The sequence below is a fragment of the Thamnophis sirtalis genome, unplaced genomic scaffold (assembly GCF_051295495.1).
Source record: "Thamnophis sirtalis isolate CommonGarterSnake01/CBP01778 unplaced genomic scaffold, rThaSir2_p1.2 scaffold_1, whole genome shotgun sequence".
In the NCBI taxonomy this organism is placed as follows: Eukaryota; Metazoa; Chordata; class Lepidosauria; order Squamata; family Natricidae; genus Thamnophis; species Thamnophis sirtalis.
In genome coordinates, this window is record NW_028261381.1 from 144,237,057 (window position 1) to 144,264,740 (window position 27,684).

Consider the following 27,684-nt stretch of genomic DNA (forward strand, 5'->3'; position numbering starts at 1 on the left):
GAAAAACAGGACAATTTTGGGAGGTTTGCAGAGTGCAAAAACTTTTTTTTATTTGCCTCTTCAAAACCTTGGTGCGTCTTAAACTCCAGTCCATCTCATACTCCGAAAAATACGGTAGGCAGGCCAAGGAATCTGGCAGGGCAAATAAAAAAGATTTGTAGATGATTTGTTATCCACAGATGCTATATTATGGTTCTGAGGTTTATAATATGGTTGCTTGAACAAAAAGAAGTCCAATATACATACATGTACACACAAACAGACACAATTGTCTATATGTTATGCATGTTATGCAGAATTCTTCTTTATTTATTTGCAAGCAACTATGTTGAAAAAAAATCAGTTATGACCCTTACATTCAAATGATTACTTTTTAAATTTTGGAGGAGGATTAACAAGCGAATTTTAATCAAAACTCAAAACTGTAACTTTTTCACCAGAATTGATGCATATTTTTTAAAAAGCATTTTACAAACTAAAAAAATAATTAATTAAAGTAAATATTCTTTGACTATTGATTTTGATACACTGACACTGACTTCCTCCATGGTTTAAGGCAAGCATGTCCAATCTTTTGGCTTGACTAGCCACATTAAAGAGTAATTGTCTTGGGCTGCATACAAAATATATATAATATAGTTAATGTATATAAATAACAAATTTCCTTTATTTTGGAGGGTCTTATGGGCCACATTACTAATTGTCTAGGGCTGCATGCAGCCCCCAGACCATGGGTTTGACACACATAGTTTAAGGACTGATTTCTCTAAATTGCTTCACCTGCAACCCATCTATAATCTCATAACAATCACAAACCATGCCTAAATATGTCACATATAAAGATTACATAAAATGTATTGTTTTAATATATAATTTGGACAACTATGGAGATTGTCGGTCATGTAGGTTATGGTTGTCCCAAAGGTGCTTTTTCAAAAGGCAACTGGACTTCTTTTGTTTTTGCTTGAAATCATTTCACTTCTCAACCAAGAAGCTTCTTCAAAATGTCTTCAACCAAAAAAGCATCTTTGGGATATGATATGGACCTTGTTCATTTTCTCACTCAGCCAAGATGCATAAGAGACAAGTTCTAGTTTTACAAACAATAAAAATTCACAAACAAATAACTAGGAGGTGGTCTAGTAGCAGATTCATTAACACATTGTATTAAAAACCATAAGCTCTCTTCCTTCTATGTAGCTCACATAAGCCAAACAAAAGAGTCCCCCCACACCAAAATGACTGAGGTACACCTTATAAAGTGCATAGCACAACTTAAGTTTTTATTACTAGATTTAGTAACATTCTCTAAAACTTACCTGATATTTTATTTTTCAAACGTTCAATTTCTTCATTTAGCTTTTTTATTTCTTTATCCCTATTTGTGTTCATTGTTAAGCGAGTAGAACCATGAAGGGACTGAAGAGCCTGGGTGGACTCTTAAATTGAATGGAAAACATAATGGTTAGAAAGGATAACATTATATTATTCCACTAGATGGACTCTAAGAAAACCAATGAGAAGTTATACCTTGCAACTTCCTACTTAGTTCCAGCTTCTCCTGTTCCAGTCTTCGTATTCTTCTCTCATATGCCTCTATTTGCAAACTATTCTCTAGGTCACGTTGAACATCCTCATCTTTGGTTATGCTACTGGACTGCATTACACTTCTAAGTGAACCTCGATCAGAAAAACAGCTGAGACCCAAAATAATCAATGCACACATTAATTAGCATGTTTAATCAACCATAAACAGCAAATTTTCTGTTGAAAATTCAATAGAATCAGAAAAGTTAATACAATCTTAAGTAATAGAAGTTATATAAATCACTACTGAGCAAGCTGGCAATTAAACAGCAATCTGTTTTTTCTCACTCCAACCCTACAAAGGAAAGCTTACTCGCAAGGAAGTAGCAGTAATAACTTCTACCCAAATGGGATTTAAAGCAGAAGATTGATACCATTGCTCCCACATACTCTTATCTCTTTCACTTTTTAAGACAGGCAAAGGAAATACAGGAGAATATTGCCTTTCCATGTAGGAAGGTATAGTACTTTTTTTTTCATAATAATCTCAGGTTTACACTGAGAAAACACTCAGGAAAACCTGGAGCATCTTTGAAAGATGGAGCACAGAACACTGGATTCAGCCAGGCCAGTGATCTGATTCAAGTTCAGTTTGCTAACATTATATACATTTATGACAGGAGCTTGAAAATTATTTTCACCAGATTATATTTCTTTTTGCCTGCCAGATATTCCTTTATCAATCAATCAAGACTAGCATAAGGTTTAAAAAAATCTATAACTAACTAAGCTTGTGGATAGCTAATCTATCATCCTTCCTATAGGATACCTGTCTATTAAGCTCATTGAATAGCTTTGTGATAATCATTAGTCCTTAAATGTTTGAGGACAGCATTTGATGTGAACACTCTAGATACACTGCAGTAGCTTCATGAAGTACAAAGAAAAGACCCAACACAAAACAACTGATCATGTACAAAAAAAATCAATAAAGAATAATATTTTTTTTAGCATAACTCAGAAATCTATATAATAGAAGTTATAGTAGTAGTTTTATCTACTAGATTGGAGCTTACAGAAACTTTTTTTTTTTTGTAGTTAGGAACCATTAAAGGGTCACTTTGGAATATGTGCCTGATATGAACCATCAAGCATTTATACCTGAGTTGCTTTATAGCAAGATGGGCAGCATATAAATTGAATAAATAAAATAATCAAAAACTATTATTTAGCTTTTTTGTCCCATCAACATATACAGATACATAATTAGCAGCAGTAAATCTGATGTGGGCAAAAAAGATGTGTGGTAAAGCACTGTCTTTTTACCGATCTAACATGCTGTTATATAGTGGAATAATCATTGTATTATATTCTATAATCTTAGGAACCATCTGATGTACTAGACAGGCTTGGAGCACATGAATTCCAAGCTTAAATAATATATATGTATATAAATATACTACCTCGCATTTACTCTAAAACACTGCCATTATAGAAAAGTACCTCTTTTTCTTCCCCCATATAATTCTGTAAAGCATTTGTACCTGACAGTGTTATATAAATTAATCATGTGAGCTTTCTAAACTGCAATTCTTTTTTTTTTCAACCTACCTTTCTGTTGTGTAGGTAAAGCCAACAAAAGGTAAATGCAACCCAGAAAAGCCAGTATGAGAACCAGGGGGTATCATCTCCTGCACAAAACCAAATACAAGAAGAAAACGGAGATGAATCAAAAACATGCTGAGTTAATTCAAAACTGAGAATATAACATAATATAAATAGAAAACGCATGGATTTAAAAAAAATTTTTTAAAGCCTTTCAACCTGCCTTTTAAGGTGCACTATCCTCACAAAAGCAGCTTAGGGGATCCTAACTTAAATCATCCTTCCTACAAATATTTCATTTATTTGCAAATCTAATCTGTACAACATCTTAATTTATTAATAGAGCATTACTTAAATTATAACCAGATCTAGTATCTCCTTATTGCACAGTATGTATTTGCATAGTTTTTTCAAATTATAGAAAGACCATTGTAGTGGGTGTTTTTAGCATTTGTCCACATGCTTGTGAAGCCCACTTCTTTTTGCACTGTGCTTACCTGCTTCTTATGGTAAAGCTATCAGTGCATGATGGCAACTAGGGCTTTTTTGTTCATTAGCTGGCTTGTCACAAGTCCTGATGCTGATGTGAGCTCAGAGAAAATGGCTGCCCCAAAGTCATCCAAAGCTCTTCCTTGATTAAGGAGTCCAGCATATCAGTCATTACACCATGCTGGTTCTCTCCATTTATAGAAAAAATATTTTTCAACATCCCTGTAAAGGGTCTTTCTAAATACCAAGTTATTTTATTTTTAGTTTTCTCCCTTGATTTTTTTAAAAATTTACTCTAACTTAACCCAGTCCCAATCTGAAGCAAAGAATGAAATGTCCAGATATGAAGTGAATGAATAAAATGTGTCCTGAAAGTGAAATGTAGTTTGACTGAGAAATTGTGTATCTGAGAAATTAAGATTCTGGCATTTCATTTAGAAAGAAAATCCTTCACATCAATATTTTTTCCTAAGTATCATTCAATCTGAACATTAATTTTAAGAATTGCATGAACTCAAGTATTACATTTTATCTAAAGCTTAATATTTGTATTTGTATTTATTAGCACTTATAGGCCGCCCTTTTCCCTGAGGGGACTCAGGGCGGCTTACATAAAATGAAGGGGGGGGGGTATACAGACAATAGGCACAAACAATACATAGAAGTAAAATAATAAGCAACATCCATTCATCATTCGGGTGGGGGCAGGTTATCTTTGTAATATTGTACAATATGTATATATCTCTTCTCACCCTAGGCAAATACTTTTAGCTTTTTTAAAAAAATAATAATCTGACAATCTTCTTTATTAAACCAGATACAATTAAGAAGGTAATTTGGCTTTATTCATTCAGAGAATGTATTTAAATATGAAAGAAGTTAAATTTAAAATTGATCAGCCTGTCAAACAGAACAAAGCAGTAGAAATATGTATCATATTTAGTATATTTTAGTGTGGATATCTCTTTAGTTTACTGGAGAAAATACACAGGTATACAGAACTGCATAAAAATAATTAATATCAGTTCATACTACATGGAAAAGCCATCCAAGACTTTTCCATGTCTGACCTCTTAAGGAGAAGACAAAAGGTAGAATCTTAGAGTCACCTAAAGGCTCAGGTTTAACTGATTATTTTTAATGAATTCAATGGTTTGTTTAAATGTTCTATATTGGGTTTTGGCAAAATACTATGTTCCAGACCCTTGGGGAATGCACTGAATCTTTCAAGGCCCAATCCAAAGAGAGAAAAAGATAAAGAACAAGTAAAAACAGGAAGATGAAACCAACCAAAGACACAGAAAACACATCACAAGGGGCTCAAGCCATTCTAGTCCAGAGCCTGGGAGATCATCTGCAGATGGTCTTGTGGCCCATCTTTATAAACCAATTACTACTTCAAAAAATATATTTCTGGACAATAATGATTATGGCTCCCAGGAGGGGGAAAAATGCAATGTTCTCTGCCCAGAACATACAAGTTTTAAATATCCCTGGTTATATGTAAATTTATGAATTGGTACTATTTGGACTCTGAAATCTGGTTATCAATATAGCAAATGAAAAAATATTTTAATTTTAGTAATTTCATGCATGCTGCTTTTAGAAGCATTGGCATTCTGCAAAGCGGATGACCTAAGAAAGGTTTAAGATTAATTTACTACAATAAGTTAAGGAAAATTTGAACTCTGTTTCCAAATTATTATTGCAGAACACTCTTGATTTAGTATACTATTCAGGGTAAAAGATAATTAACATTATTTGTGGCATAATGTCAGGTTATAAATGATATAATTTATACAAATCATCAGATTCAACAGACTTTTATTCTTTGGGGTGGATGCCCAAAAGAAATAATTCCCCATCACAGCTAAAGTCTGGTAAATCAAATTTACTCTAGTAAATTTAATCAAGACAAGCCATTTTTTTCACACTGTCTACACATGCAAAGCAGAATAGAAGCAGAAACATTAAACATATTTCCAGGTCTGTGCAGTTCCTATCAAAATAGCTAGAGGCAGAGATTTTAAACTCTAAAACTCCTTCCAGAATGCCTCTGCAACATTAAAAAATGTCATTATTCAGCTCAGAAGCTAGAAAATCAGTGATGTAGAAAACAAACAATAACAACAAAAAGAAAATATAGTAATTACTCACAGGATTTCTCAATATATCATCGTCTACATCAAAATTGGATGTATCTGAAGGACTGCTAACTTCTGGAATGTAAGGTGCTTCTAAATTTCGGATATTATCCCAATTGAGTCCTTCAAAAAATGCATGTGATTTGAAATCTTCTATTCCATTCTGCCCCAGACGACGTTCCCTGCTGCAGATAAGTCGTTGGATTAAGTCTTTTGCTTCTTCAGATACGTCAGCAACATGAGATGGAAACTGGAACCTCTCCTGAAGAACAGGAAGGGAAATCTGAACTGAAGCTATTCTTTTCTATGACAAAATATTTTTAATGTACATTCATACCATTAAAAAAAAACCTGCAGAAGGCTTCTTGAGCTTCAAAATTGTTAAATGTTCTTGTTTTTAGACTTTCTACTTTTTAATATTAGTCATTTATCTTTGACGTTGCTTGTCTGAAGAAACACCCTTAAATATATTTTCTTAGTCTAATTAGACTAATTTCAGTATGTTGTACCTATATATTTTGCTGAATTGGCTCATTTTAAGTCTGTTTTGTGGCAAAAATATACAGTGAAAAGGTTTTCAGAAATAATTGAATCAATATATTCCAAGTATACAACAGCAGAGGTCTGAGAAATACCTGTTCTGAACATTAGTCACAGAAGATTTTTCTTAGAAGATTCACTGAGCAATGTTGTTACTCATACATACAAACATGAAGATTTTGGATCCTTGTGACATATTTCTGTGAAAATTACACAGCTAAGAGGAACAAACATTTCATAGCACTTACTTCATGATTCATAATCTTCCCATAGGTTTCCACCAGTGACTCTGCATAAAAAGGTGTTTCTCCATATAACATTTCATACATGCAAACACCTAGGGACCACCAATCACATTCAGGTCCATATTTTCCCATGCCATCCTCCATGGCTTGCAGTATTTCAGGGGAAATATAATCAGGGGTGCCCACTGCGACTGAAGATTGTACCTTGAAGAAAAACAATGTAAAATAGTATATAAGGAGAAATTAATTTAATTGTATGCATGTATAAATCTATAGGTCAATGAGCATTACTGATATACAAAAAGAAAAGTTCATGCTTTCTTGTATTAAGTATAAATCAAAAGAATCATAACATAACTTTCTCATGTACAAATAAAAAGTTTAATTGGCCATGAAACAGTGAAAGGAAATACATGGGAATATTACAGGATACTCCATTCATAAATAATATATAGCAGTTCTGATTAAACATGTTGCAGAGAATGATACAATATAAAATTTTGCTCTATTCACATGTACTTTTGCAGCTTATCTTCCAAATATAATCCCCAAACTAACTCAAATATACTGCAGTTTAAGTATTCTAGTAAAAAAAAACACTATACTTTTTTGATACATACAGTGCCATCCTCGCTCATCTTTAAGCAGGATCCAAAATCTGCCAGGCGTATGTGACCATTCGCATCCAATAAAACATTGTCAGGTTTTATATCTCTGATTTTTGGGGAAAAAAGATATTATTTTAAATCAGGCACATAGTTGGAACATTACCTTTAACCAGGTATTCTAAATGTATATTAAAATCAACTTAGTTCTTATAAAAATTGGATACTGACAATTTTATATCTTTTATATTTAAAACAGCAAAAGATCAAATCGTCTATGACAGAAAAATAATCCCCAATATCACTATAAAGAATACTGTAAGGTATCACTATGATTATATAAACCTATCATATTAAATTCCTACCCCCAGTAGGATGTGCACACTTTGAAAATAATTTTGAAGAATAGCAATAGCAGTTAGCAATAGCAGTTAGACTTATATACCACTTCATAGGGCTTTCAGTCCTCACTAAGCGGTTTACAGAGTCAGCATATTGCCCCCAACAATCTGGGTCCTCATTTTACCCACCTCGGAAGGATGGAAGGCTGAGTCAACCCTGAGCCAGTGAGATTTGAACAGCCGAACTGCTGAACTGCAGTCAGCTGAAGTAGCCTGCAGTGTTGCACTCTAACCACTGCGCCACCTCGGCTCTTTTAGAATGGCGCGTCTAACGTGGTTCCTTTATGCAGCTATTTGTACATTATTTTTTTCAGGTTAGTATAGAAGTCTGAAACAAAACATGGGTCTTCAAATATCAGCATTTAAATACGTTCTGAAGAATTTCTTCCAAATCATTTTTGAATTGTGCTCTTTGACAAAGAATTTCCTGGTTTCCTATTTCCTTCAAAGTGCATATTTGAAAATGGTTTATAGTTTTCACAAAAAATAGCTCTAAAACAATAATGAAATATATCTTTATACATGCATTCACAATTCCCTTGGTTTTGTTGCTAAATTGAACATATCTATTCTATTTCCTATTTAATTTGTATCATAATAATGAATTTGCTAAGTTTGTGTTCTGACTTTGTCCCTGTGTGCCTCCAAATTTCTTAAAAATTAACTTTTCAAGAAATAATGTCTAATAAACATTCTACATGTTTAGACAAAAAAAGCCTTAAAAGCCAGTATGTATCTGACATACTTCATGACAGCGTATTTATGAAATTATTATAAAGGAAACGTTCCAAACATAAATTAAATGTAACTCATCATCTACACTGCAAAAATAGTAGAATTAATGCATGAAGAAAAATTATTGTTAAGAAGTAGATCATAGATCAATATTCACATATACTGCAGGTTTTATCATGTGTTTCTCATCTGTTTACTGAAGATTCTTTTGGAACACATATTCCTAAGAACAACTCAACAATAAAAATGCACAACACGTACTTTGTCTCCCATTTCCTCTCACAGTATAAGAGGAAGGAAGGTGATTAACTACTGAAGAGCTTTAAAACTGTGGTATTTCTTACAAAGCTTAACTAACACAGGGACATTTTCTGCCAGCAAAAAAATCTGCAAAAAGAAACACTAAGAGCTAATAGAGGTTTCTTTGCTGTATAGTGTAATCAGAACACAGTAATGTAACACATGTGTACTCAAAGGTAAACCTCTTTTACCTGAGAGGGACTTACTCTGAGGTAAGCATGCATAACATTGCAGCATAAGCAAGTAATAGCATTAATGGATAGCTATATTAATTCACTATACTGATTTTTTTCTCCAATTTTATCTTACATACTTATTCTAATACCATTTTGCTGGCTAGCTCTGGTCAAAGCAATAAGTCTTCAAATGATTTCCTGAAGCAATATAGTAATTTCTAAAGGTTATTAAAAGCCATTTTGTATTTAGCAAGATAAAAAATTACTTTAAAGTGCAATCTATTGGCCTCCTGAAACGACCACACATTAACAAACATTTTAATCACATTGCTTTATACACTCAATATCGTACATTTTTGTGATGTTTTATATATATTGTAGCATTAAATTGTGCTCTATGAAGGACACAAAATAGGAGTAACAACAGAATACTGGATTTCATTTGTGAGGGATGCTGTTCTGCACTATAATCCACAAGCCGAACTCTTCTAAGACATTTTTATATGTCACCCACTAACTAGTGACTCAACCCCTCCAACAGCCCAGATGTTTCAACTATCTCAGAAATGAATATTCTCTTTCTGATACTGAACTTATAACATTATGTACATGAAAGCAAATCTTTTGCAATTCTCAGCTTGCTTCTAATTTAATTATTCCTTAGGTTTATCTTCATGCCACGATGCAGAGGACTGCATATTTAACATATGCCACCATAGATTAATTGGCTTGAGAAGTTCCCACAGAAATTCAATATTATTATTGTTTAATTCCTTTGCCGGATCTGGCACTGACTTACCTACAAAAAGGTTATCTCAGGATTTGTAGCAATGTCTATTATATAAAATGGTGCAGATATATTGCTTTATTTAGTAGGATTCACATGCTATGAGATGAGTGGCTTACATTCTCTTCTTATATGAAAAGAATTTAATAACAATAACAATGATGTCCCCATCTTTTTTAAAAATATATAGTATGATCTATTCAAGAGAATATATTTGCCTCCTATTTTCCCCCATAACAAGACCCTGTGAGGTGGGCTGAGCTGAAAGAAAATAACTGGCCCAAAGTTACCCAGCCCACTTTCATGCCTAAGAGAGGCCTTGAACTCCCAGGCTACAGGTTTCTAGTTCAGTGCCTTAACCACCAACCCATACTGTCATAAATTGTATATTGAATTAATAAACTACAGTTCAAAATAATAAGTTATTAAGAAGAAATTAATGTCACTGTGAACAAGAAACAACCAAGTAAAACTTATACAAGGTCCCCACCCAGTGCTTCTTTAAAAAAACAAGTTTTAACAGCTCTCCTAAAATACAATAGGGTGGAGTTAGTAAACTGCTCCAAATAAGTGGGACTACTTCACAGAAAGTGCAACACCCTGGGCTACATATTTGACAATACCTAAAAGGAACATGTGGAGTGATTGAGCTTCCTAATCCTGTAACTAATGTCACCTTACATTAAGAAAATTTCTATATGAGACAAGTTTATTTTTGGTGCTGTCTTAATGTTTATAAACATGTACAGACTTTGTTCAAGATTACAACAATAAAAAGATCAAATTGAAGGAGTACTCTTAAATTCAAGAACATATTCTTTATTCCTTATAAATATAGCATCACATTCTAGATGTAATCTTATAAGCAAATGAGGAAGTTTTCTTCATGTAAATTTTACACTTACATAATGAATTTGTTGCTAACTATGGTCTTTTACAGTATCTTACCTCAGGATAAAAACTGGCCATGCTGGTATTTACGAATCAGAAAAGCACCTATTTATTTAGAGTACTCAAAAGCACACATATAAAACTCTTGCGTGAAAGACATGGACAAAATTCTTAATTGATTTTATGCATATTAAATAAATCAATATTTTATTGATTTATTTATTCTTATACGATGTATTTAACTTTCCTTGGTTAAAACGCAGAACACTAGTTTGAAGAACTGTAACAGGATTCATTTGACCACCAATTTATTTCCCAACAACTAGGATATTAAAAGTTTTCCTTCACTGGCATAGGTTTTCAATATTTAAGTGGATTTGTGAATTTTTAAAAATGAGATTTAGAAACCTTTGTTATAGTTATAACTATTGCATTTAAAATGTTTTAAAATAAAAATCATATTTCAATTGTTTTAAAAGTTATAACACTTGGATGAAACACTTTTTTTGGCTTGATTAGAGTAAATACACTGATGTTCCTCTCCACTTTTAAATGCACACCAAATCCATGGTCTGTATACAATTAAACACTGCACAGTGGCTACTTCTAGCCAAAATTAACCAGACAGGATAGCCATAAACATCCCAATACCATTTTGTATAGTAAGTTAAGGGCAGAAATAACATAACAAGCAAATAAACTAGAAATTGGGGGTTTATCAGCTTTTAGTAGTCTGAGAAAGAAGGTATAAAATAATATAATCCTTTAAATAGCAAAGAAGGTTTCTCACCACTTTAAGAATTTTGAAAGTGAAAGTAATCATTTTGCAGTAATGCTAAACATGACAGCAAAGCTGAAAACTATAATCCAATGTTCTGTGAATGGGCAACCTATTATCTAAACAGGGTCTCCATAAGAGTCTTTCTGTACTTCTGTGTTTTCAACACTTTTATGTTCTCATTATTTTTTCCATTCAGTTTTTTCCTCCTGACTGGACAAGTTCTAGTAATCTTGGATTTTGAATTGGTATAAGAAAAAAAAACCTGAAATCAGGTTTTCATGTACTAAATTATATCTCCCTATAATGTAAGAAATTATAGTTTACAAGTATAAAAAGGTACAGAGAGATGCTGAAAATCGTATTGGTACATATTACAGTTTTTTTTTCCTTATCTCTTCTATTTAACTTTTGCCACTACATTTGTGCCAGAGTCTAGACATTTCCTGCAAGATTTTGCCTTAAACCCTGTTTATATATAACCACCTTCAATCTGAAATTTAAATTGAACCAACTAAAATTTGAAGTGGTGGAAATATACATTCTGTAAATTTAAATGACTATTTGATTACAGATGGAAGACATGAGCATAATGACTGCATGCTTTAATGAAAGGAAGGGCAGACTAGTCTGCTTGAGCCCCCTAATAACCTACAATATTTGAAGATGGGCATGGCTACAATCTGAAATTATAAATAGGAACATTATTTTAAGGTAACCAACTTCATAACATCTTACAGTTTATGTGCCATTTGTGACAGCTCAGTCTGAGGGGAAAATGGAGGTCTCCGCCACCCATAAGGGGCTAAAGGCATGCCTGACACCACTCCAATGCAGGGGTTTATGGTGTTACTCCCAGCTGTACTCACAAGTTATTAATCCAGAAATTTCCAATAAATTCAAAGGTGTTATAAATCCTACTGGAGCACTTAATGACACATCCATCCTTATTGAGGGACTGAGTCGAAAGCTGGGTGTGCCTAGTGACAAGGGCGTGGCTTAACAGTCTTATCAGACTCAGTCCAATCAATGAGCGGATGAGGTCAACCCAGTCTGGATGCTACCTCCACTACTATGGAGAACCATTCATTTAGTGACCGTTGAAAGTCATAATGGCTCTGAAAAAAGTGACGTACGCCTGTTTTTCACACTTAATACTGTTGCAGCATCCCCATGGTCACATGATCAAAATTTGGACACTTGGCAACTGATTCATATTCATGATGGTTGTAGTACCCTGAAGTCATGTGATCACCTTTTATGATTTTCTAACAAGTAAAGTCAATGGGAAAGCCAGATTCATTTAACAACCACATTACTAACTTAACAACTGCAATGGTTCTCTTTACAATTGTGAAAACAAAGGTCACAAAATTGGGCAAAACTCTCTTAACAACTGTCTCACCAAGCAATGGAAATTTTGGGGTCAATTGTGATCAAGGACTACCTGTATTTATATGCCATAATAAGAAATCTTACCTGTGCACATAATGCAGCTGATGAATGGAATGAATAGCAAGAACCATTTCACCAATGTAGAACCTGGCCATATCTTCCGGAAGCTTGTCTTCAAACTTGCTAAGTAATGTCAACAAATCACCACCCACATAGTAGTCCATTACTAAATACTAAAAAACAAGAACACTTACTGGTAAGAATCACTGCAGAATTATATCATAAGTGATTACATGAAATGTTCACTGAAATACAACTTTAATATATGATTCTTGAAACTGAGTCAAAGTGAGTGGTTTAACTGGACACACTGACTTTAACTGCTTCCTCTTAACTAATAATTAAATTATCCAATTAAAGTAAACATGGGAATTTAAACTAACCTAAACTATTTCCCAGACAATCATTATGCTAGACATATTATCTCTCCCTGCCCCCCCCCCGCTTATTTCATATACATATACTAATTTGCAAAAGAGAAGCATCAATACATATAATATAATTAAAGAAATATAACTTCAAACTTAGTAATTCTCTAACAATTTAAAACAAAAATGGAAATTAAAAAAAGTTCATAATGTTCTTTCTTTCTCCTTTGTTGGAGGGTAAATAATTCAAATGTCATTTGTAAAAATCAATGAAATGTATGGTTTAGTATGCTAAAATATGGTCCCAGTGAGTACATGATCCAGTAACTATTCTGAGGCTAAGAACTATGATGAGACTTGTCATTATCTGGGCAAAAGGTTGCTTACAAAACCAAACTCCACTGCCTCAATTGTTGTAAGAAAATATTCGTGTACATAAATTTCTTCTAGTTAATTGAGTTCACTGCAATGATCATTTATAGTCAATTTTTTTTCGCATAGTTGCATTTTACTATGATAAAAGATTCCTAGGCATATACCAGACATTCTACTAAACTCCATAGGAATGGGCAGCTATACTAAATCTAAATAACAACAGCAATTTAGTAGTTCAATGTATTTCCTGGAGAAATGAAATGACAAGAGTAAATTGCTGGAAAATATAAATTAGCCAAAGCTACACATACTACCGTATTTATCGGCGTATAACACGCACCGGCGTATAACACGCACCGGCGTATAACACGCATCCCCCATTTTAACACAAAAATGTGAGTAAAATTTTTTTTCATTAAAAATAAATGACTTGGAAGCTCGGAACTTAATGTTGGATTAAAATTTATAACATTAGAACATGAATTATAACATTAACTCCTCTTAAAAGGCAAATATGAAATGAAAAAACACCTCTTTGAGCAAAAAGTTATTTCCATTTTCTTCCTTATATAATATTTTCTGTTTCAACATAAAGTTCCTTCCTTCCTTCCCTCCCTCCCATCCCTTTCTTTATGTTTTCTTCATGCTTTCTTTTCTTTTTCCTCTGCTCTTTTTAAATCCCCCCCCTTCTTCTCCTCCTCTACATTTAGGTTGGATTAGTTTGTACAACGGTCATCAAACTTCTGAAGTAAAAATAAATAAATAAATCATATTTAAGAAGAAGAAGAAAAAGGAAGACGTTTTTAGTTAAGTCAAACGTTTTAATAAAAGTTTCATCTTTTAAGATTTGTCCAACACATCCAATTGTAACCTTAACAGTAAAGAATATCACCCCAGCTGCTAAAGGTTCAACCAGTCTGAGAACCATTGAAAAGACAACAGTGCAAAATCCAAAAGACACAACTTCCTCACCGCCATTGCTTTGGTACCAAATCTTTGAGGAAGGGGCTCCAGAAAGAAGGAGGAGGAGGAGGGAACCAAAGAGAGCTTTTACCGAGTCTGCGCCCCACAGCCAGGACCGTCCTTGCGCCCCTCAAGCCGCGTTTCTTCCCCGCAAAGCCCTTCGGGCAACCCGAGAGTTCCGCTTGACGCCAGAAGGGCTTTGCAGGAAGAAACGCGGCGTTTCTTCCTGCAAAGCCCTTCTGGCGTCAAGCGGAACTCTCGGGTTGCCCGAAGGGCTTTGCGGGGAAGAAACGCGGCTGGAGGCGCCAGGACGGTCCTGGCTGTGGGGCGCAGACTCGGTAAAAGCTCTCTTTGGTTCCCTCCTCCTCCCCCTCCTTCCACAGTCTGTGTGACGCTGCCGCCAGGCTGAGAGCTGCCGCTGAAACAAGTTTGGGGAGGTCCTTTGCAGCCAGCCAGTTCTAGCTGCCTGCAAAGGACTTCCCCACGTTTGCTTTGAAAGAAACCTCTGCGCAGGAGTTAGAAACCTCTGCGCGGGGGTTTCTTGCCATGTGCGCGGCCGCGCGGCCGCGCACCTTAGAGGGAACAGTGGACCCGGCGTATAACATGCAGTATCGGCGTATAACACGCAGGCAGGGTTTAAGCTTGCAATTTTAGTTTTAAAACTGCGTGTTATACGCCGATAAATACGGTAATTGCTTGTTAATTAGTATTTTTCATTTAAATATGCTAGTTTTCCTATTTTTTTCTAACTTCTTACCATAAGAGTAAGATCAGAGTAAAATATTTCAGAAAAATCTTAATTCCTGTCCACATCTTAAATAAATATAAAAAGAAAAACATTATCAAAAATGGCCTCATACAACAGCAGGAAAACCATGGGTGAAATATACTTTATGACCTAAAGGTGCTCTACTGAATTTTTAAAGACTATTAAACAATACTATAATGTGTAATTTTGACAAATTATAAATTAAGGCTTCTACCTAACCAGGTTGCAAAGTAGCTCTGTGATAATAAATGGATGAATTAATATGATATGAAAAATACAATGAACAAAGAAGGAAGCTAGCTCTCAGTCATTTGTACTTTTGTCAAGGTTCTTAAAAACTGCCTCTATTTCATTCACTTGAAATTCTTCCTTTGGCACTCCTTTTCTTAACAACCCTTCTCAAAGACACAAAGCAATCAGAATATCCCAAGTAACTATTTGCATTTTCCCCATCCTCCTTTTTTTTTTTTTTTTGAGAAGATGGCTATTTATTTCTTATTGGATGCAAACCTTTTAGGAACCTCCAAACATTTATACCAGGGATATAATCCTATGCACACTTACCTGGTAGTAACTCATTGAAATCAGCAAGATTTATTTCTGAGTAAACATGCATAGGATTGTACTGTAAAGGCGGTTTCTTTTCAATACTATTCCAGTTTTTATTGTCCGCAAGTGCTTCAGAGCTGAAAATGAACATTACAGAAGCCACAGTTGGCCCACAAACCGGTTTGGCCACTTCTGGATTTTAACAGCAGTCTTGAGATTGTGTGTATAAAATGACACATTAGCAGTACTGTGCCAAGGTAAATAACTAGATGATAAGTGTTCAACTGAACAATTTATTTATCTAATTAAGTTAACTTCAGCTCATTATACTTAATAGCAAACTATAGATGGAAAATAGAGTAACTTGTAAATAATTTGTTTTGGAATTTTGTCTCTCTCTTAAAATAAGAATATAAACAATTACATATTGACCCAAAAGGAAGATGATTCTAGTTTTTAGACGAAACAATCAAATTTTATATACTTTTCAGTTGTGATTGCCAATTTCTATTTCAAATTATTTCATAAACATTTTTTATTACTTACTATACTTCAGAAAAGAACAGAATCAGAGGTCCATTCCAAGAAAGAATATAGCCACGACAAATATTACATGTTCAATTACTGCATAAAAATTGCCTGTAAAATTAGGTATCCCATCTGTAAATTTAATTAAGCACCTATTTGCATATACAAATAGAGACACACAAACTAGTCATATTACACACAAATATGCATACACTCATTGCAGTGAGAGATTGCAGAAATGTAGGCTCAGCTACCATAAACTTCTGCATGTTTATTTGCAGTAAATGTGCTATGCTGTGGAAATTCTGTTTAGCCCAGCTTACGCCGTATAAATAGAATGTAATGTGAAGAAGAAATTCTTGGGTTCTGAATTGCAAGAAGAAAACTGGAGGCCTCCATACTGGGCTGCAAGCATAAACACAACTGCATACTACTAAATCCCATTAAATTCTGTGTCTCTTACTTCCAAAGAAAGAATGCTTAGGATTTTTAGTTCCATTCATTCAATTTGGCAGCTCCATTCTTCTCTCAGCATCCTTCATGCATAGAGGCCAAGGAACTGCAATGAAGAGCCTCTCTACCCAGGGATAGTGTTGTTGAGCTCTCAGGGTTTCTCCATTGCAATCAATACATATGGAGAATGGTAATAAATATTTGTGTCTTCTCTTCATTAGAAGATGAAGATGAGCTATAACAGTGATTTCTCCTACTTCCACTGAAATGATTCCTTTTCAGCTTTGTTTAAAATACTTGTTACCTCTCATTTCTTCTGTTCCAGTATTTTCAACAAATGCAATCAAAATGGGACCAATCTATATCACACTAAGCTGAGCGCAATTGCTAATATTTGGAAGATGGACTCAAGATTCAGAGTGAACTTGACAGACTTGAGCATTAGCCCCTATCCAACAAGATGCAGTTCAGTAGTGAGAAAAGTAAGGCGTTGCACTTAGGCAGGGAAAATCAAGGTACAGTTACAGGATAGGCGTGGCTCAACAGTATCCCTGAGAGAGCGATCTAGGTTTCCTGGTGAATCACTGCTTAAGTAGTGTGATGCAGCTCCCAAAAAAGCAAACACAATCCTAGGCTGCATCAACAGAGAGATACCATCAAGATCACAAGAAGTGATAATGCCATTCCTCACTGCACTAGTGAGGCTACACTTGGAATTGCATCCAATTCTGGTCGCAATACAAAAAAGATGTTGAAGCCCTAGGAAGACCGCAGAGAACAGAAACAAAGAAGATGAGGGGCCTGGAAGCTAAGTTGTACAATGTACAGCTATGGGGAAAAGATATGTTTAGTCTAACAAAGAGAAGTCTCAGGGAAGACATGATAGCAATATTTCAATAATTGAAAGAATATTGTTTTATTCTAGGATAAGAAGCAATGAGTGGAAGCACATCAAAGAGAGATCCAAATCTTGAAATAAGGAGGAATTTCCTGACAGTGAGAATTATTATCAAACAGCTTGCTTCCCAGAATTGTGGTTGCTCCATGACTGAGTTTTTCAAGAAAAGATTGGACAACTTGACCAAAAGGTATAAGGACTCCTGACTTGGGCAGGAAGTTTGATTCTGTGAAAATCCCTTTCCCTTCACTGGAGGGGAGGAAGAGGAGAAATCTTCCTTTCAGATAAATACAGTTGATAATGCTCTGAATTCAAAATATTTTGAACTGAGAAACCAGATTACGAACTACTTCTTCATAGGCTTATTGTACACACATACCAAATAGTTTTCATCCTGAAAAGCATAGTGCAACGTTGTAATCCACTGACAGTCTCCATTCACCAAAACATCTCTCTCTTCTCGGAAACAAGCAGTCTAAAATAAGAGAGTAAAAGTGGGAGAAAAAGTTGTTTAACTAATCTCTTGACTTTAATAAACAAGGATATTGCAATAATGTTTATGTAATATAAGATTATAACATTTATAAATATACCACCTCTAGATTAATTCAGTATTCAAACCAAGGAATAAAACTTTTCATAGCTAACCAAAAATAATTTTAAAATCAAATTTAAAAAACATGATAGCATTGGATTCTTGAGATAACATTTTAGTTTTATAATAGCCTGAATGTTTTTAAAATATCTACAGCAATATCCAGTCTCCTAAAGGTGGACATACTGACAGCCTTCAAGAAAACAAGAAACTTTTTAAATGTTTGCTTGAAAGAAAACAAAAGTAAGATTTGAGAATACAAACCTGGCCAATTTATTCAATAATGTTTCCTGGAAATGGGAGCTGAATTTCTTGCATGTATCATAGAAGTCACATATCTCTGAGCCTATTTCTCTCTCTATCCACCCCCACTAATCGTATATGCTTTAAGTAGGGCCATGACTACTTCCAAAGGAAACAGAAGGGGGAAGATAATTATGACTTCAAAAAGTTACTTCCTTCTGTTTTAATGAATGTCCTGGCTAAAGGCCTTATGTTACAAAGGATGTGAAATCCATATTAGTGTCTCATATTTAGGAACAATGAGTAAAATTAGGATTTTTAAACATAGATCATGAAACATATTTTCATCTAATTTTCTATCTGAATTATTTGATCTGGAGCATGGGTCCCTTACTTCTATCTCCTACTTAGTCTGAACCACAAAATTCCAAGTTTATTCAAATGTCTATTAATCCTACTTCCAAACTTCTGCCATTATCATAAATTGCATTTAAACATTAGAAAGCTAAATTTTAGAATTAGATCAGGCATAAGAACAGCCACAAAATAATGTCTGACTAATTGCATTTTTCTTCAAACACTTCTTAATTTGTTCAAATTGGTTTTTTTAATTCAAATATGTGACAATTCTCCAAGTTCCCACAAAAATAACAAATTCAAACTCATTTCAATCAGACAATACTAAAGATAGCATCTGATAGTATCAGACAGGCAAAGAGGATTCATCTATCTTATATTAAACTTTTAAATTGCCTCTCTTTGGAGGTTCATTGATAGTTCGTTCTATTCCATTTATGAAACTGTTATCTACTATTTATTGTAGCAGGATTTCTTTCTTATTTTACACTGTTTATTTTGATATAAAATAATACCTCACCCGTACACTATTCAGAGAACAAATCCATAAAATTTGTTCAGGGCCTGGAGAATAATAATCTGTTTTTGTTCTATAACATTAAGTGGCCACATATTATTTCAATTAGAAAAGTATCTTGTAAAATATATCAATAACATTATAAATATATTAAGCTGACTTAGAATAATTTATAAACTGTTGTAACCATTTTAATAGAAGGTATAACAATGTAAAAGGGACGTTGGTCTTACCTGATACGTCTCTTGTCATAAGGTGGAGATAGCATCCAGGTATGGGTTGACTTCATCTGCTCGCTGATTGGACTGAGTCTGTCAAAGCTCTTAAGACACGCCCTTGTTGCTAGGAGTATCCAGCTTTTTAGCGAAGTTAAATTGACAGACTCGACATGTGTTGTGCTAAAGTCTTATGGTAAAAGTCTTGTTCGTTTGCCGTGAAGACCAGCATCTTAGGGTGGGGCTGGATACTATCTCCACCTTATGAGAAGAGGGGTATCAGGTAAGACCAATGCCCTTTCTCCATTGAGGTGGAGATAGCATCTAAGCATGGGACATACCAAAGCTGGCTTGTCCTTACAAGGCTGACGTCTGGTCTGAGAGACCCCCTTCCCTGTGAACGGCTTGTAGTACCCTTTGGTCAAATGTTGCCTTGGCCGAGGTAAAGCCAAACACCACTTGTGTCACACATCTGCCTGCCACTGGCATAACCAAAGCAAATGTCGCACCAACACTGATGAAGCCATGGACTTGGACACAAATTTAGCAGTGTTGAGTGTGGTGTCCACTGAAAACTGAATCGCTGCTACCAGCTGGTTGAGATCTTGGTATGCCCTGGAATCGGTGACCGGAATTCTCTCCTGCAGCTGGCGCAGCCAAAGCAACAATGCACTGTTGAAAAAGGAGGCGGTTGTGGATGGCTTCTTTGTAGGGTTAGATCTGCCTGCTTGTCCTCTGGTTTCAATACCTCCTCAGGCGCCCCTGGCATGGTTGAGGAGGTGTAGAGTGCTGCATTGGCTATAATATCCTGCAAATTTGGCTGGAACAGTGGATCGTGCTGCAATTCAGTGCGAAGACCTGCAGCAGTTGGGAGTAAAGATAGCTCCACTCTAGCCGAATGATGGGCTGACCCACCATGGCTGCAGTGCTATGTAAGTCTGACAGAGAGTCCCATAGACCAGAATTATTAATAGGAAAAACAGGGCTTGGACAACAATTTGACAACTCAGCTCCCTTTGGTGACATAGTTAAAGTGTATCTTGAATGGGAGTGCCCTGACTGATATGAGAGCCTTGAGTCTTCTGGCTGCTACCCTTTGAGCACAGGTGTTCCAAGGTTTTTTCCCTTCGTTTCTCAAACTTGGAAACAGACTTAGAGCTCTTTTTGGATTTTCCTGTTTTGAAGACAGCCTTTGAACTACATTTGTGCCCTGTAGAGGTAGATGGTAATGCTGGAGCTGCAGGGGAAGGTGCCATGGGCTCCTGACTGTCCAGGTCCCTCCCTCTTTTTGAGCCTGTCTCACTGACATTGGGTGCTGCTGCGCCCTCCATTTTGATTCTTTGACAGGGAAAAGACCGCCCTCCTGTCAAATGGCCGCTTCACACCTTTTGTTTAAGCGAGTGGCTGAGAGACAAGGCTTTCCAGGTTTTGGGGCTTAAAAGGCACAAAAACCTCATGGTGAACTAAGCAATTTGAGCCCTCCGATTGCTTTTGACAGTGATTGAGGATTGAGGCTTTTGTCACGCTAAAGGCTGCTGTCGCTGTAATCAGAAGCTGCCGCTGAAGCAATGGGATGTCCCCGCTGCTTATATCGTGTCCTTCTTCTGCTTAATGACTGTTCATGCAGGGCGTGATGTTCCTATTGACCGGGGGACTCCGGCAGTGTTGCAGAACCTAGCCGTTTCCTGAGAGCACAAAGCTCTCCAAATTGCCAGCCAAGAGCAGTCGATTGTTAACTTGAGGCTTAGGGAGAGCATGAAGCTCTGCAATCCAAAGTGCACCAAATCCAAACCAGCTGTTAACAAGAGCGTGAAGCTCTGCAAGATGGCTGCTATTGCTTTCCGTTAAGCTAGATAAGGTTCCTTAGATCTAGCCTTCAGGCTGCTGGAACTATGAATCCTCAATGTGGCCACCCTCATGCATGGCTTGAGTTGTCAAATAGCTAGCGTCCAGAGCCTAGGCTCTAGCCGCTGAGCCGGCTTTAACACCTGTGGCCAAAGAAAGTACTCACAAAGTCCAGAAAATGATGTAACAAATTCCTATTAATTCACAATAAAGTCCAAAAGTTGACAGGAATAAGAGATAGACACGTCCATCCTTGCTTATGAACTGAGTCGAAAAGCTGGATATTCCTAGCAACAAGGGTGTTTCTTAACAGCTTTGACAGACTCAGTCCAATCAGTGAGCAGACAAAGTCAACCCATGCCTGGATGCTATCTCCACCTCAATGAAGAAGTGGAAGATTCTTAAACAATCCATCACTTGCCTACTGTTATAATTATTTCAGGGTCATAACACGGAACATTTTTATGCATCACTCAAAAATATGCTTCACTAAGTTCAATTATTGCAGAAACACATGGTCAATTTACTTTTCCCCTTATTTTCATGCATGAACTACCCAATTTCTTACGTTTGCCTAATAATTTTATTATCCACTAGTTCTTTCATTGTGACATTATATCCCAGAGTAAGTATAATTACATAATTATGAACTACTAATTGTAGTTAATAATTTGAACTATCCTAGTAGCATGATGGAAATTTCTAAATCTGCTATGAATTAGGGCTACAAAAATCAATCTCCTGACATAATGTACAAGGTAGTTTTTTGGCAAATATTATTTTGCTAGAAAAGATTATATATATTTTTTAAAGTCTGGCTCAGAAGTATTTACCTATATTTTATAATTTTGGGAATATAGCCAGCAATTCACCATAAGTGGACCTTCCCTTAAACTATTTGAAAATGTTTACATAATATAGAATGCTAAACAGCAAGACTTTTCAACATAAACATACTGGGAACTAATCTGCACTGATTCAGCATCCTCTTCAAAATATTTAAAAAGATTTCTGATCTCTAATGTATATAAGCCTGTATCTATACAATAGGGGAGAAGCAAGTAGGAGAGAAGCAAGTCAAGAGTTTTCCTATATGGAATAGAGAGAGAGAGAGAAAGAGAGAGAGAGTTTCTGTTAGCATCTAGGTATTTTTTAAAAACTGAAATATTATAAAATTTTGAAATTGATACAGGACACTCTGTAATGGGAGGATAATAGACTGTATTGACGGATTGCAAGATCTAAGAATAAAACATTCCTATTAGAGTGAAAATTAGACACTCAACTACAAATGCAACTTCCTGTTCAAAATCTAGCACTATACAAAAAATATCTGAAACTACAGAAACTGAGTACTGAACTGAAAATATCCTATTTTGAGAAACTGCTGTTATGAATATGAAATGGACTGTTTCAAGCCTTTTGAGACCTTTTCACACTTACCCATTGCCAAAGTGGTTGAAATTGCCCATTTTGAGTTTATAACAGCTGTTTCACATTTGAGTGGGATGTTACAAATTCAAATGAGAGTATTTCAAATTTGAATCAATTGGATTTGAAATATTTTATATATCTTTACCAAAAAAACTTTAAAATTTGCATATTCTTATTGAATTTGGCTATATTTTATATATCAGTCGAGTGAACTTGTTAAGGTATCAGACTAGAAACCTGGCGACTATGAGTTCTAGTCCTGCCTTAGGGACAAAACCAGGTGGGATGGCTTTGGGTTACTCACTTTCTTTCAACCCTAGCACTGGGAAGCGATGGCAAACAACTTCTGAAAAAACATACCAAGAAAACTTCAGGGACTAGTCAAGGCAGTTTCCGAGAATCAAGCACGATTGAACAAAAAAAATAAGATTGTATAAATCTTCATACTTAAAAATGTTGGCTAATGAATTCTTGCTTTATGTATGATATAATACATATTATATTAAATATCTTTACTGTAACAAATAAAATATGTAAATATATTTATTTAATAATCTACAATGCTTAATTGATTTATTTCTGCAAAATCTACTTCTTTATAAAAATGAAACCAAGCATGAGTCTTCCTTGAAATTCTGACTTTCAATGTAACCAAAGTCCAAGTTTCCATCTAGTAATTAACTTGATTTTCTTTTTCTTTCCATGTTTTATTTATTTTATTTGTATTACTTTCTATTTCCACCTAACAGTGTGGTATCTGGGTTGTGAACAATCAAAATCCACATACTTGTTATAATATTCATCACAAAACTATTAATAATATAACTATATATCAATACAATAGTACATAACACCTACATCATCAAATCCTCTCCACATTAACATTTCCTCTTTTTTATATCTCCTTTTTTCTAAACTTTTATTTACTATGAAAACCAAGTAAATATAGTTATACAGAAAGCAATAAATGCTACAAACATATGGTATTTTATAGGAAAAACCTTCAGGAAAAAAGAGAAATTTCCTATATGCTTAAGTAGTAACTGTTTAATGTGATCTTCCTTAGTACCATTTATAAAGAAATCTGAACTGAAAATATCAGACTTACCTCTGCCCTTTTAAGCATTTCCCATTTATTTAGGATTTTCATTGCATAAATGCGCTCTGTGCACTTCAATTTTACAACTGCAACCTACAATTTAAAAAGTAAAAATAACGCCATGACATTCTAGTATTTATTCATTTCAGTTTTGAAACCACCTGACTTTTGGCATGTTACAGATAAAAAAATTAAAAGAAAACAAGTATAGCAAGGGGAAACAAAGATATCAACCAGAAACAACACCCAAAGAAATAAACAGCAAAATTTGCAACAGCTGCTGTAAAACTGGAAGGGTGTGAAGCAGTAGTACAGTACCTCGCTTAATGACCTCTCACTTAACAGCCCAGATTCTGTGCCAAATTGGTGTTGCAAGTGAACACTACTTACAGTATATCCACCATTAAGAATCTTGTCTGCTTTCAAAATGACATACCATATTTTCCAGAGTATAAGACGCACCAAGGTTTTGAAGAGGCAATTTTTTAAAAAAAGTAGTAGTTAGATAGAGGGATAGAGAGGGAGAAAAAGAGAGAGAAATACAGTAGGTAGGTAGGGAGAGATAGAGTGGGTAGGTAGGTAGGTAGGTAGGTAGATAAAGGGAGAGAGAGGGAGAGAGAGAGAGAGAGAGAGAGAAATACAGTAGGGAGGGAGGGGAGAGAGTGTGCGTAGGTAGGTTGGTAGGTAGAGGGATAGAGAGAGAGAAAAAGAGAGGGAGAGAGAAATACAGTAGATAGGTAGGGAGAGAGAGAGTAGTTAGGTAGGTAGGTAGATAAAGGGATAGAGAGAGAAATAGAGAGAGATAGAGAAATACAGTAGGTAGGTAGGTGTTAGGTCTACTGGCACAGCACTTGATCAATGTAATTCTCATCAATCAGTTAAAGAGCTTTCCGAAAGGAAAAAGAAGTTTTTGCACTCTGCAGACCTCCCCAAAAAGGCCCGTTTTTCGCAAAAACAGGCCTTTTTTTTTAAAAAAAAGGCATGAATAGCCTTGGGGGGGGGCTTGCAGAGTGTTCCTGGGGAGTGGGGGGCCAAAAACGAGAAATATGGACCATTTTTTGTGAAAATGGGGCCCGTTTTTTGTCAAAAAAGCTGCGTTCATAGCCTTATGGAGGCTTATAGAATTCTGCTGGGGGCTGGGAGGGGGGAGGTCCATTTTTTGCTCATTTTTACCCTCCACAGCCCCCAGGATCTCTCTGAAAGCCTCTATAAGGCTATGCACGGCCACTTTGGTGAAGGGGCGGGGTTTCAGGAGGCAAAAAATGCTGTATTTGGTGTATAAGATGCACCCAGATTTTCAGCCTCTTTTTTTGAGGAAAAAAGGTACGTCTTATACTCCTAAAAATACAGTAATTTGTTTCCTAAAGGGAGCGGCTGACATAAGAGTTGGGTTCCCTCATTTTTATTACAATTAATATAGGGGAAAGTTTTCATGAACCCCTTTACTTAAGTTTTGGCTTGAACAGCAAAGTTAATTTTACTATAGGTAGTTGGTAACGTCTGACCACAACTGAGATCAACATTTCCATTGCTAAGCAAGGCAGTTGTTAATGAGGAGTTTTGCCTAATTTTATGATTTTTGTCATAACTTTGAATGTTCACTAAACAAATGGTTATAAGTTGAGGACTAGCTAAAGTGTTCTTCTTTGTTCCTGTTTTTATTGATTGGGGGAGGGTTAATCTATTCGCATCTCTCCAATTAAGAACAACAGATAGCAAGTAATGAGGGGGAAAATGATTGCTCCCTAAATACTTTGGAGAATCATGCAAGTGATACCAGGCCACAGAAAGAAATCAAACAATCTCTTCAGTTATAAGGCAGAGCCATAAAAAGGAGCTATGACTATTTCAACTGAAGAAAAAAATTATCATAATGAAAGTCATTGTAAATGGTTTCTATTATGTAAATGTATTTCGGGAACAATCAAAATAAACTCAATAACATGCTGATATCTTTAGTAAGAACAGTGCATCTTGATAGAGGATTTAATAATAGTGACTGGTCCTAATAATAGCAGAAAAAATAATTAGGTTAGCTTTGTCCTGAGACTAGAATATCTTTTAAGCACAACTATTTATACTTTCATTGGGCTTTAGGGAACTTTTTCCTGGACTTTTAGCTTTGCCCTGTGGCATTGTATAGAGACGGCATTGAACACACTTGTCAGTAACCTTTCCCTGAGTCAGGCTAGCAATGGTGCAATTTTTCAGATCTCAGTGGCTTTTGATACCCCTGATCATGGCATCCTTCTGGATGGACTGCAGTTGTAGGAGTGGAGGCTCAGTATTTTATATAAATAAAATCAACATTCAACATACATTCAACATACAGTGGTTCTCACTGTACAGTCAATTCTACCAGTATTGAGGATATTGAAAAGTGGGAACGAAGATTGGATGTTTTCACCATCTACAGGAAGCTGATGGGTGATGTCATTCATCAACACCGGCTGTTGAACACAGCATATCATCAATATGCTGGTGATACCAAATTGAACTAAATCTTGAGCCCAACCTAACCAAATGATTCTGTCTTATCCCAATGTATGAAGGCTGCTGGGATCTAGATGGGAAGAAAGAAACTTAAACTCAATCCTGATAAAGACTGAGTGGCTGGGTATTTTTGTCTGGGACCATGAATTCTTTGTATTTAATTCTAATATGGGGTAGAACTTCCCTGGAGAAAACTAGTGTGGACTCATAACTCCTTTTTGAAGAGTAGATCCCAGCTGTAGCCAGGTGGCCTTTGCCCTTTTCTGGATTTAGGAACCCCTTCTCACAGTCATGCGTATCTTATTATTTTTGTGTGTGGACTATTGCAACTTGCAACAATGAAGATAACCTTGAAAACCACCCCAAAAATACAATTGGCCTAGAGTGCATCAATACATGAAGTTATGGGCACACCTTGAAATGTTTGTGTAACACTTTTGCGTACAGTCTTCACTGGTTTATAGTCAGTCTCTGGTTACAATTCAGAGTGCTATTTAAGACTTCTGAAGTCCTTCATGGCATAGGGCCTGGCTATCTGAGTGACCATCTTTTTCCTACTTTTTCTCCCTATCTAATAAGATCTAACAGAGTGGGCATGTTCCAGATTTGTCTTTAAGAGAGTATCATCTGATGGGATCTCAGTGGAATGCTTTTTCTGTCACAGTGTCTGCACTGTGCAATAGTAATCTCCAAAGGTCTGCGTTATCTTGATCTTGCCATTCTTTAAATAGGTCTTGGAAGATCTGATTGTTTTCCTAAGCTCTTTGTTATGAGAATTTTGTTAATGTGCTCTATCTATTAATTCCCTGCTTTCTTTTTGTTTTTATTTATAGTATTTGTTTTTAATTTATATGCTGTGCATGGTTGTTATGTATTCAGCAACCTATACATTTGATTTATATATAATATTGTGAGATGTAACACACAGGTACAAACAGATCATCTTCAATTATCTAGTTTCCATTGTAAAAGAGAGGTAGGTTCAAAAGAAAGAATTCCTCCATTGGAAAAATCAGTGAACAATATGTTTCCTTAGTCATCTGGGAGCTTTAAAGGTATCTTACCTCACCAAATGCACCTCTGCCAATGACTTTTATGATTTCAAAGTCATCTCGATGAAGTTGCATTTCCTTCACCAACTGGGTAAATGGTTTGGCTGTTTGAAAATAAGAGGAAATCTCAAGTTAAAGTTTGTATATTGTATATTGATGTAAACTGATTGGTATCAATCTGTATATTAGTTTAGATTTGATAATAAAACATCAAAAATTGCTACCTCTATCGCAGATGATATGGTCAAGAAGA

At 35.4% G+C, this 27,684-nt stretch overlaps 1 protein-coding gene across 4 annotated transcripts in view; it reads right to left on the reverse strand.

Annotated features, from left to right (window-relative positions):
* Positions 1 to 27,684, reverse strand: part of CDC42BPB (CDC42 binding protein kinase beta) — a 111,426-nt gene that overhangs the window by 55,331 nt on the left and 28,411 nt on the right. For all 4 annotated transcript variants that reach the window (XM_087726738.1, XM_087726729.1, XM_087726727.1 and 1 more), the window contains exons 2-11: positions 27,444 to 27,535; positions 23,896 to 23,979; positions 17,961 to 18,056; positions 12,703 to 12,851; positions 7,171 to 7,264; positions 6,554 to 6,754; positions 5,779 to 6,027; positions 3,139 to 3,218; positions 1,531 to 1,697; positions 1,320 to 1,439 (exon numbers count right to left, since the gene is read on the reverse strand). In XM_087726738.1, the coding sequence (XP_087582864.1) occupies positions 1,320 to 1,439; positions 1,531 to 1,697; positions 3,139 to 3,218; positions 5,779 to 6,027; positions 6,554 to 6,754; positions 7,171 to 7,264; positions 12,703 to 12,851; positions 17,961 to 18,056; positions 23,896 to 23,979; positions 27,444 to 27,535 (1,332 nt within the window). The remainder of the gene's footprint in view (positions 1 to 1,319; positions 1,440 to 1,530; positions 1,698 to 3,138; positions 3,219 to 5,778; positions 6,028 to 6,553; positions 6,755 to 7,170; positions 7,265 to 12,702; positions 12,852 to 17,960; positions 18,057 to 23,895; positions 23,980 to 27,443; positions 27,536 to 27,684) is intronic.